This window comes from Rhinoderma darwinii, chromosome 2 (genome assembly GCF_050947455.1).
Source record: "Rhinoderma darwinii isolate aRhiDar2 chromosome 2, aRhiDar2.hap1, whole genome shotgun sequence".
Taxonomy (NCBI): Eukaryota; Metazoa; Chordata; class Amphibia; order Anura; family Rhinodermatidae; genus Rhinoderma; species Rhinoderma darwinii.
This window is the reverse complement of record NC_134688.1, coordinates 96,861,188-96,873,671: the sequence shown is the minus strand read 5'-3', so window position 1 is coordinate 96,873,671 and position 12,484 is coordinate 96,861,188. Positions and strand designations below refer to the sequence as shown.

General features: G+C 40.3%; 1 protein-coding gene across 4 annotated transcripts in view; it reads right to left on the bottom strand.

Moving 5' to 3' along the window:
- Window positions 1-630: 630 nt before the first annotated feature.
- The window catches only part of CSRNP2 (cysteine and serine rich nuclear protein 2), a 69,437-nt gene continuing 57,583 nt past the window's right edge, over window positions 631-12,484 (bottom strand). For all 4 annotated transcript variants that reach the window (XM_075851944.1, XM_075851945.1, XM_075851942.1 and 1 more), the window contains one exon: window positions 631-10,997. In XM_075851944.1, coding sequence (XP_075708059.1) covers window positions 10,158-10,997 — 840 coding nt within the window. In that variant the 3' untranslated portion in view covers window positions 631-10,157. The remainder of the gene's footprint in view (window positions 10,998-12,484) is intronic.

Sequence of the window (12,484 nt, the reverse complement as noted above, 5' to 3'; positions counted from 1 at the left end):
ATACTAGTAGTATACAGCAGGCTCAGGGGGTATATTATATTCTATACTAGTAGTATACAGCAGGCTCAGGGGGTATATTATATTCTATACTAGTAGTATACAGCAGGCTCAGGGGGTATATTATATTCTATACTAGTAGTATACAGCAGGCTCAGGGGGTATATTATATTCTATACTAGTAGTATACAGCAGGCTCAGGGGTATATTATAGTCTATAGTAGTAGTATACAGCAGGCTCAGGGGGTATATTATAGTCTATACTAGTAGTATAGTATACAGCAGGCTCAGGGGGCATATTATATTCTATACTAGTAGTATAATAGTATACAGCAGGCTCAGGGGGTATATTATATTCTATACTAGTAGTATAGTATACAGCAGGCTCAGGGGGCATATTATATTCTATACTAGTAGTGTGCAAAAAGAGGTGTGGCCTAAATAATCTTTCTGTAATCGAGGTTACATGTTCAATTCATCGTGATTTTGATTTAGGCCATAATTGCTCGGCCCTAATTTTGGCCACAGGCTGTTCTAGCCACAGCCAAACAATTTCTATATCGTCTGTATCCGGTTTCATTAAATTATATAAACGAGGGATGTGTTTAAATGCAAGTACAACCAGACTGTCGCTATGGTTTGATCATAATTTTTATTTACTTTTACATTTAAATATTTTCTTAAATACAGAATTGTCACAATTCAGAAATCCTAGAAACGCAAATGAGAATGCAGGGAAAACATGGCAAGCTTTGGATTTTACACTAAAATGATAAGTTTGTGTACAGTTTCAAATAAGGGAGTGGATGATTTACACAGGTAAACAGGAGAGGTGGGGAAATAGATTAAGCTAACACTACAAAATGAAATCGTTGTGACACCTAAGTGAGAGAATTGCACGTTAAACGCATTTAATGAGGTCTCCCACAAGGTGGCGGTATGGGACATGCCCCATCACATCAGAATACTTAGACTACTTGTAAAATCAGCAGGAGATCCACTCTATGTAGAAACCTGATGTGTAATGAACAAGAAATCAAACACCCGAACTACATCAATCCGATGGAATCTTGAAATTCTGCTGACATAGTTTGTACACTTCCGACCACCCTGCCGTTCTGTTTAGAGCTCAAGGCACCAATAGAAAATCATCGTAGCGTGGTCATATAAACTATGTATTGATTTTCCAAGTATACATCGGTCTGGTTTTTGCAATACATAGCAAAGTCTATACCATATAATAAAGATTCTTGCACTCTGCCCTAGCAACATATTATTCTTAGTGTGCAAGTTGTATATCAATCTTTTATAGCACATTTAAAAGTACTTTCTTGTTTTATTTATTTTCATAAAACAAACAGTTAACTTTAGTAACAGCTATTTCAAGTATAAGTCAGGCACACCGCATTGTGTACAGCCGGGACCCTGGGCAAGTAGGTATAAGCCAGCGCTGGGGATGTTTTGCCAAGGTGGAGATTTTTGTAGAAATGTTTCAATCCCTTACACCTTGGAAAGTCCAGAATACAGCTATAGAATACCTACTTTAGGGTGGCACTAAGGGGGCCTTCTCTGGTATAAACCATTTTGGCTTGGACAAGGTGCGTTCGTTCATTTATCATGCATAAAGCATTGCCAAAACTCTGACATTTCTATCCATATAGTGAAAGCGCTACAGATGAAATATTGTCAACTTATGTGATGCCCGCAAAGGGTTAACTCAATCCCAACAACCAAACATAATGGAGATGAATGCAGAAAGAACGTAATGTGTTGCAACGTTCAAATACAATTCTGCCAGGCCATGGACCCAAGTAGATGCACTAAAAGTGTTAAAAATGCCACTTAGATCAATAGCAACCAAACAGCAGCTTTTTAGCACGCCGGCTTATTGAGGCAAATGAAGATTTGTTGGACTGCTGTTCTGTCCATACACTTGATAAACTCCACTGTCGGCTTAATGTGTAACAATACACAGGTGTAGAACTACACGAGACCGTGGATCAAAACCATCCCAGAAAATAAAGGGGGAAGTTGTACTAAGATCGGCATTTCATATGACCGTCTTAAACAAAAGCCTACTGGAGTAAGATGTACTAAACTTACTAAGAGGCGGATGGCGCTTAATAAATTTGGTGCAACTTGGACTGTTGGTGCGCTCAAACAAGAATCTACGCCAGATATAAGCTGGGCTAGATTTTCACTATAGTTTATGATCGTTTCTGACTTAAGTTATAGTAAATTTAACGAGTCGAGGGTGCCAACGTTAAACCCTGGACCCTTCTCAGAAAAGTGGCGAGAGCGGTGTAAATTGAAAAAGTTGCAAGACGGTGTTTTCAGGTGACAGGTGTGCTGATGGTTTTCCACCATAAAAACTGGTGCAAATCATGTAATAAATCTTTCCCATAGTGTTCTTGTAGCCCATAGCCTCCAGTCTGATAGTGGAACAGGAAACCTGTAACAAGGACTTTGGTTGCTATGAGCAAAGGCGCCACTTTCTCTGAAACCGTTTTGTAGTAGTGTGTCCAGTATGTTAGATTTTTATTGAAGAAATAAAAAGCAGCTGAAGCCTTTAGAGGAGGCACCAACCTGACCCTTCACATGCTGCTCTAGTAGTCTGGTCTCTACACAGATTACATTTTAAGGCCTATTCACACATCCTACTGTATATTAGCCGATACCTCTGCTGCACAGCAGTATCAGACCCTATGGCCTAAACTTCGTAGTACCAGGAAGTCAACACACATTTTAGGAAATCAGTATCTGTGCTTTGTAGCTTATTAGGCTTAATGGTTGAATATAAACCATATAGTAGAAGCACTTCTTTTCATTCTATTAGTAGAAGCGACCAGACTTTAAAAGGCTATGTAAACCTTTAAGCACTGGTTTTTTTTTTCTATGTTTAAATAAAACAACGTATTAGCAGATTTTAGACAACTTTTTATTTGTTTCATTATTAAAACAAATGTTTTTACTTTTTGAGATAGAAGCTGTATCTTGCGCTTAAACCCAAATACGTCAGGTCAGTGGGAATGACGGCTTTGGTGACATCAGGTCCGACATGCAGGATCCAGCTATTATCGATCACATCTAAGTTCATGACTTATATGTGATCGATGATAGGTGGATGCTGCGTGGACTTGCTGTCACCGAAGCAGTCCGTCCCATTGACCTGACTAATTTGGGTTTGAGCGCAAGATACAGCTATGTCTAATACATAGTTTTATTTAAAAAAATAAATATATATATATAGCTCAAAGATTTACATAACATTTAAAAATATTGGCCAGGCATAAATATTATTGAGGCCAATTTGTAGTCATGTAAAAGTTACAACCCTTGAAATCACTTGAAATGGAATGAAACAATGAAGCAGCTATACCTATGTGAAACTGTCAGAGTGGATGCTTGTTGCAATTTAAACAGTTTCTCACTCGATGACAATGAACATTAGATTTTTTTCCGAACACATAGATAGCACCATCCTATTCTGTAGGACTATACTAAAAAAATTACTTTCTATGGCCACATGCACACAATGCCTATTACAGGCGGATTTCCATGCGGAAATTCTGCAGCGTTATACAGTACCAGCAAAGTAACTGAGACTAAGTAATCTCATCTGCACGTTGCAGAAGTTTTCCACACGTAAATTGACCCGTGGTGTGGACTTTAAAATCTGGACCATGTCAATTTATCTTGCATTTCCGTCTCAGAATTGTATCTGACAAGTTTATATTTAAAAAAAAAAAAAAAAACATCAAAATTCGCAGCATAAAATTCACACCTGTTTCCGCATCAAAATGTAAAAACCAAACAAACGCGCACAATACTAAGTATGGGTTTTACCTGTGCTTTTGATGCATGTAGCCTAAATGATTGTTTAGTAGGATTTTCATATAATAAGTAGAAGCAGCTTTCTTAGAGGGGATTCACACACGGCAGATTTTGTTGCGGGAATTCCTGCGACTAAAAATTCGTCTATTGATCTAAATGAAACTTGCAGAAATCCATGTAGAAATATCATTCAAATCAATGGGACTGATTTTCATTCAGAAATTTCTGTAACAAAATCTGCCGCATGTGATTTCACCCTTACTGACCTGCAGAGTAAAGCGATATAGCTCAATCCTGCATGCCAAATCTGTTGCCAACATAGCGAAAACATATGTGCAGGGCACAGAAGGTAGGCCCGGTCTCTGCAAACTACCAAGTAAAGATTTTAAAAAATGCTGGCAGCAGTCTTCTTGAATTTAGTAAGTTATGAACTCTCCAGCCACGTTACATATAAACATGGTGCAGACGAGGAGTATAACTTCTAGATCACAATAGTTCCGACCAAAGTGTTACAGTGCGAAGCACATAGAAACGACTTCACGTCAAATCTGCAAACACGGGACGAACTGTATGTGCAAAAATTAACATTTAAGTATCATTATATAAATCTGACTGTCCAATCTTCTGTCTGCTTTCTTTTCTGCCCAAAAAACGTAACCGGAATGAGGATGAGCTGCCATGCCAGACACAAGCCATGGACAAGAGTGGCACTGTTTCTGAAAAATAGAAGTAAACGTACCCTTTTTTCTAGTCTAGGACAACCTTGTTAAAGGCTCTGTTCACATTAAAATCATGACGTCCATAACGGACCCATGATAGCTATGCTGGGTCTGTCAGGTTTCTAGTATTTTTGACAGCAAGAATAAAACTGCAGACTGTGCTGTCAAAAATACAGGGACCCCTGATGAAAACCAAAAAACGTATAGCCTAAGGGCTCATTCAGACGAGCGTATTCATCGTCTGTGTGCTGTACATTGAAATAACTGACAGCACACGGACCCATTCATTTCAATGGGGCTATTCAGACACGCGTGAGTTTTCACGCAGCGAGTGTCCTTTGCGTGGAACTCGCTGCATGTCCTATATTGCTGTATTTTTGCGGACGTGGGCACCCATTGAAGTGTGAGGGTATGTTGAAATAGCCTATTTTCAGCCCCCAAACATCTGCCCAATGGCGTTTCGTTCCCACAGGGCATTACTTTACACGGCCGTTTTTAAAAACAGCACGTAAAAAAAAACGTTCCGTAAAAAAAAGGCACTTCTTGAGCCATTTTTGGATCCGTTTTTCATTGTCCCAGAAAAACAGCTCCAAAAACGGCCGTAAAAACGCATTAAAAACGATTGATGCTTAAAAAACTACTGAAAATCAGGGTCTGTTTTCCCTTGAAAACAGCTCCGTATTTTGCAGCTGTTTTTTTTGTTTCCCATGTGAACATACCCTAAGGGTGCGTGAAAAACACGGACAGCACATGGACGACATCCATGTGCTGTCCGTGTTTCACGCATCAAATGCAGAGAAATTTTTAAAAAAAAGTGCTTGCACGGACTTGAAAAACACACGCCGCACGCACATGAAATGCAGGAAATACACTGCGTTTTTTACGCACGCAAATCGGACACGCTCATGTGAATATAGCCTTACCCCTATAGAAAATAATTGTATGCTGCATGCAATGTGACCAGTACCGAACCAAGGTACCTTGGGTCCACCCTCCAGCTATACAGTACAAGTGCAATTCCCTGTTATCATTAAATGTACAGGACATACAGTTCTTGGGTTATTAGTGAATTAAATAAAAAATAAAAAAATTGACCCACTTTACTACCAAATTTGGATGGAGCTTTCTGCTGCTGTATTTTATGGGCCTTGTTGAAGGCATTAGTCAGAACCTCACCCACAGGAGGATCCTCTAGAGCAGAGATCTCCAACTTGTAGCTCTTGCAAAACTACAACTCCTAGCATGCCCTGGGAAATAAAGTCTCTACAGTTGGCGAGCTACAGGTTAGAGACTACTGCTCTAGTAGACCTGTCCAACCCACTTTCTGACAGTGGAATTGCAACAAATTTGGCTTCATTTCTTGTCTTATACGCAAGTATCATTTCTCATAGTGATTACGGTATGACAATAATCTGTACTAACGAACAAGGGGAAGCTGCTGGACTTAATACATAGAACTCGCTGGAGGCCGCCATATAAAAAAAAAAAACCTCTACCAGCTGCTAATACAGATACTCGAAGCTACGTCTTTTATCAGGACAGTCCCGAATCCTGGAAACACACCAATTTTGTATCCTTCAATAGAGGTGTGGTTGCGTATAATCATCATTCTGACTGCCAAATCTGTGAATTAGAAAAATGTTTTTGAAATTCACCTCTAGACTACAGCCATAGGAAAATGTGTCTGAAGCCGAGGTATAAGTGCATCGTGGAGAATATAGGAGGCAGAATGAAACCTTGTAAATATAGGACATTCCGCTTTGCTTTCATTGTAAGGTCCTTATTTGTCTTGCCTCCTACATACAAACGAATAAAATAAAAATAGCAGCCTTCAAAGCCGCAATTAGACTTTCCAGAAACTCTTCCCAGAATGCATTAGAAAGCTAATTTGATAGCTAAATTATTTTCTTGTCTAATCCACCGACTGTTACCTAAATACATGTTGGACTGAGTAATTGTGACACTTGTTTATGTTTTATGGTATATTTGTGTCTCTGACTATCTCTACTATGCAATCTTGGCATAAACATCTCTTGAAAATGGGAGCACGGATCCCTATGGAAAATAAGGCCTCAGTACAGACCATAATCATAGCCAATGATGTAATACACAATAATTAACAGCAAAACAAAGTTGTGTGTAGGGCACAAGCATTTAAAATATGGAAATAGTACAAGCCATGTGAGGAATCCATGTAGTAGATCAACATAATTAAAGGGATACTCCAGACAAAAAAAATATACGCTCTGTTAGGCCTAGTGGAGGTCTTGAGAGGGTGGTGCATGGCACAGATTCAAAAAGAAGTCATGCACCACCCCCACAGGCTCTGCATGAAGCACAACACATCAGTTTTACCAGGAGGGTTCCTTAAATAGACAATAATATCGAACAGCAGCATTTATTAATATACCACGGACATTAATGTAGAACTCAATAATAGGAATATTTCATGCTTTTTACTAACAATTTCCTTTCAGCAACTATCAAAACCGGTCTCCAGTTACAAGGTATCTATGACATTTCTTTGGAAGATGGACAGATTATTGTTTGGTGTGGAGCAAATAAAACTGGAAGTGAGGGCTGGGAAATTAATCTGAATTTTTTTTTAAATTCAGCACAATTAATCAACGTCATCTTGCACATTTTGGTCTTTTCAATTATTTTTCCTGGTTTAAACTGTATCTTCAGGACGCAGATACAGTTGAATCCAATGGTAGGGCAGTGGGCCCATTCACTATGTATCGCCAGATGCAAGGCAGTGACGTCATCGCGCCTGTCTGCGGCGAGCTCCACAGATCGAAAGAGCAGAGGGATCTCCTCCACTCGTCGTTGGAATGGGGTTAGGTGTGTATGTATATTATTTTTTTTATTGGGCACTATTGGGGCTGTGTGGAGACAGCTATGGGGCATTATACTGTGAGGAGGCAGCTATGGGGGCAGTTCTAGGGGCATTATATACAGTAGTATACAGCAGGCACAGGGGATAAATATTAATTCAATGGCGTAGCAAGAAAATGGGGTGTGTGGCATGCAAAAAGGGGTGTGGTCTGAATAATCGTTCTTTAAACGTAATCGAGGTTACATGTTCAATTAATCGTGATTTTGATTTAGGTCATAATCGCCCGGCCCTACTGAAAGTTGTCATAGACCAAAGGGTAAAAATGGAATAGACATTAAGCAGCACAATAGTGTAAAAAAGCACTTGTGGGTCCCTTACCGAAAGATACTTAAAACACATGGGGAACACTTTCAGATACCGTGCTATTTATTTTATCGTGTGCATATCTCACGACATGACAGTGAAATGTACATATCTCTGCTTAAAACATAATGTGTAAATACAAATTGTAACCAAAGAAACATTAGGTTGACATATTGCACCAGAGGTCGTGGAGACTTATGTCATAAGACGCGCCGGCGTAGTATGATGGTATGAAAGTGTTGACGCACTGTAGAATATCATTGATAATACGGCTTGTAGACACAAAGGAAATGGATCAATGCCTTATTTTTAATTAATTTACTTATGACACATACATACTTTCCAACACACATTCCCTACCCTGGGTGACCTTTAGTAGAACCATGACAATGTGCATGTGCCAAATGATGCCTGTGTAGGTAGTGACGAATAACGGTGGCATCAGATACATAATTGCTGTTGTGGAATAATGTTATGGAAACAATAGCCACTAGCTGATACAATGTATCATCCATACTAAAAACAGTCAATACGGAAGGACAATCACTTTATAATGTATAGGTGACAATTGTGACTGAAGTTAAGACTATGCGTGAACAAGAAAAAGAAATGGGAACATGTGACCTAAGCTCAAAAATAACGCTTCAGGGTCAGTTACACGTAGGTGTTTTTTTTTTTTTATAATTTGCCATTCCCAAGAGTTTATCTAGACCTCCAGTACTGTACTCGTTGCAGTGATATATTTTAGAATACACCAAATTCTTGCCTGGATACATTTGAAAGAGTTAGGCCCATGCACACGACCGTAGATTTTGTCCGTAATTATGGACCCATTCATTTCTATGGCCGACAGACACCTTCCCGTATATTTACGGGAAGGTGTCCATGACATAGAAAATAGCCGTAAAAAAATAGGAATTTTTTTTTATTTTACGGACCGTGCTCCCATACTTTATAATGGGAGCACGGTCCGCAAATGCGGAATACTGTCCGCGGCCAGTCGTGCCCGTAAGTACGGGCACGGTCGTGTGTATGGGGCCTAATCCATGATTTTAGAGTTGGCTAAAAGTAACAAAATAAAACCGGTTTACGCAAAAAAAAAAAAAAAAAGCAACACACTAAGACCAAAATCTGTACCATCCTAGCTGTAGGTGGCAATATTTTATTAGCCAGTTTTAAACCAACCTGTTAGATCAGATGAATTGTATCATGTCATTTCTTTGAGAATTTTGCCAATAAAGCTAGGACAATATGTTCAACTTAGAACCACCATCTGTGGCACACTAAAACCATCGCAGTGGTTACTTGCTTTTAAAAATTTGTCAAAATAAAATCAAACAGGTTGATCAATAATACCTGGAAATAAATATTTTGTATCCATCTCTCTGATTTTATAATTTAACACAATAATTTAATGTAAAAACCCAATTTTAAAAAAAAAAGGACTCTACACATAATGCTTGTTTACACATATGCACTGACCCCCTTAGTGAAATGGGGTCATTGCTTGAAATAGATACCGTAAATCCATACGGATAAAAGACTAGCACGTCCAAGAGCACAAATGTCCCCTTAAATTGTCCAGGTTGAAAGATTAGCAGCTTTATAAAGTAGAGGAGAGTCCTGTAGGTTAGAGTCCTGTTATAAAGACTTGCCTTGAAGTTAAAGTGCATCTGCACTGTAAATTGAAATTTTAAAAGACACCAAAAATTGTTAAAATAGACAAAAAAGGCAGCTCAGCTCTCCAAATGCTGAGATTTTACTCTAACCCTAATCAATAGCACCATACTACCTGGGCATGTTTCCTTCATTTACATATTAGGATCCAATTATTATATATGTTGTCTATGGGACAACACATAGCTCCAGGAGAGGTCAATCCTAAAAGTCAAATACAGGTAAACTTCTCAAACTGACCACATTTTTGGGCCATAGATCTACATCTGCATGGCAGTTTCCGAATAAAGTTTCAAGTTATGACAACCAGACCGGTGACAACCAGACCGGATGTACCTAAAATGACATCGCCATCACTGGGTGAGAAACCGTTGGTGAATATTGCAACAAAACCCAGCAAAATGGTAAACGCCACCTCTATTAACCAAATCAATTCGAGGCAATGTATGCCAAGTCTTCTATAGGCTTGAAAAAAAGTTGCTTGCAAGGTACTTATAAAAAGAATCACAAGTTGTATTCGCTCTTGTTGGGTTTTGTTTTGTTTTTTTGCCTCACAAACTGAGTGTTTTTTGTTTGTTTTTTTCTCATAACAAAAATGAACCTTAGTGAAGGATAAAGCCTGTATAAATAGATTTCTTTCACAGGTGCGCATAGGGTAGTAAGACATGGGAATATAAGTGGAGGCGGGAAAGTTGGGAGTGGCTTGTGCAAAATGTTTGCCAAAAATGTCAGGCGGTCAGGTTATTCTCTGCAGAAAAAGGCTGGCCTGACCAGGTTTGGCTGTCAGAATCTTCTCGCAGCTTCCCCCCTCCACTTATGCAGATGTCTAGTGGCCCATTAGTCTGCGATGCCAAGTCAGAGGAATTGCCCCCTGACTCAGAGGCGGTTTCTACCTCTTTGGAGCAGGGGGTCATTATAGTGCAAACCTCAGTGTTAGCCTTTACAGAGCCACTTGGTACGTTGGCCTTAGAGTGGACAGATTCTGTCACTTCGGACCCTGCGTCTAAGCCTGTTGAATTGTGATCATAAATGGACACCACACTTCCATCAGTGTAATCCGGTGGTGTAGCTGGTCTTCCAGAGTCCTCATCAGTATAACAGAGGACAGAAGAGCTAGAAGACAACAAAACAGGATTTAAGGAGGAATGGCAGGTGGACGGTGGTAGTGAGATAGGAGTCTCCAGAAGACACACATCTAGAGACTCTACGCTGGAGTCCAGACTGAGACTAGAACCACTAGAAGCCTCATCACCCTCATCCAAGAGCCTCTGACGCTCCTCTGCACTTTGCAGGTGTCTGACTGCAGCCTCGTTCTCCAAGTGATAGTTCTCAACAATGAATTCATGGAAGTCCTGTGTCTCCTGGTGAGGATGGACAGCAAGAGAGGCATGAGGAAGCTCCTCTTCAAGGGGTTGAGGTCGTGGTTGCTGGCGCTTATTTTCCAGCTCAAGTTTCATGATAGTGTGTAGATAATGGGTCCGTACACGTATAGGGTTAAATTCTATCCTGCCAGCTATATTACTGCAGCCATCCCGAGAACACCCACATGGAAAAGACATACGGTCCACCTATTAGTGCAAAAACACAAGGGAAGAGACAAAGGAAGGAACTGTGTAAGAAATAAGGAACGATTGTTTAAAGCAGATAAAGTACAGTACAAATAATGTAACTTTTAAATAAAGATAAGGGATTTCAATTTACAACAAGCTAAATGGTAAAAATAAAGAAAACCATTAAAAAGCTTCCACTGAATTGTCACTAATGTGGTCAAAGAAAAAGCCCACTACTCAATGTAAAAAATCCGGTTGAATTCTTAGTTCACTTAGGATTCATAGAACCAAATAGATATGGCTTTTGAACACCATGTTGTAGCCAGAGTTTAATGTTCAAAAACAATTTTATAGAGAGAACCAACTGGTCCAAAAAAAAAAGATACGGAAATTAAAACTTAGCTTTTACTAAACAATGCAGATAAAAGGTAGAAGACTATCCTTCCTATAAGGGAAGCAGTAGCAATGAATACACACTAATCGCGAACGCTGTGGTTTCCCTATCCAGTCACCCACCCTAAAGTATTTATAGGTATCAAGTACTGGAGAGTTCCAATTGGACTAAATGATTTTGTACAACCACAAACCCAGAGTAAATGTGATAATATGTCTAATATAGGTAGCGGACCAAGAAATGGCGACCGCACACTGCGAACACTAATGCCACCTAAGCAACTAAATATAAATAAATATGCATTACTGCTAAATCTACTTACAAATAGGGAGGTTCTTAGTGCACATTTTGATCAAAAAGTGTTTGCCCACCTGCCACGACAAGGCGACCTCTGGAAGGTGGGGACCTACTCTGCACATACACCCAGAACTGGGACTAAGCCTACATATACAGTATATCTGGGGATGGTAGGAACCAGCATTAAACTACCGTATATATCGGCGTACAAGACGACTTTTTACACCCTTAAAAAAATGTCAAAAGTGTGGGGTCGTCTTATATGCCGGATATTGTCTACATTAGGGATGCACGTTGCAGCCGCACAGCTCAGTATAGTAACACATGAATGTATGGGAGCGCGGCTGCGGCTGTGTAATTCAGCCACAGCCCCGCTCCTGAGATAAGTTCGCGGGGTCAGGATGATGCAATGCGGCCAGCGCTGCACTAATGAGCGGCGGCACTGGAGACAGAACATGGCGGGCGCGCTACAAAACACCCCCATGTTCTGTCTTCAGTGCCTGAACTGCCGCTCATTAGTGCAGCGCCGGCCGCATCACCTCATGCTGACCGCGCGCGCACTTCCTGTCAGGAGCGGGGCAATGGCTGTATTACACAGCCGCAGCCCCGCTCTATAACGGCGGAGATCAGAGAAACCGCTCATCTCCGCCGTTATTCCCCTGAATGCTGCGATCACAGCTGACTGCAGCATTCAGGGGAAAGTGAGAAGGGGGGATGCCCCTGGATCGCGTCACAGGGAATTCCTGTGACGCGATCGAGGGCCATACCATATATGGGCAGACAGCCCAGGGTCTATTGACGGACCCCAGGGCTG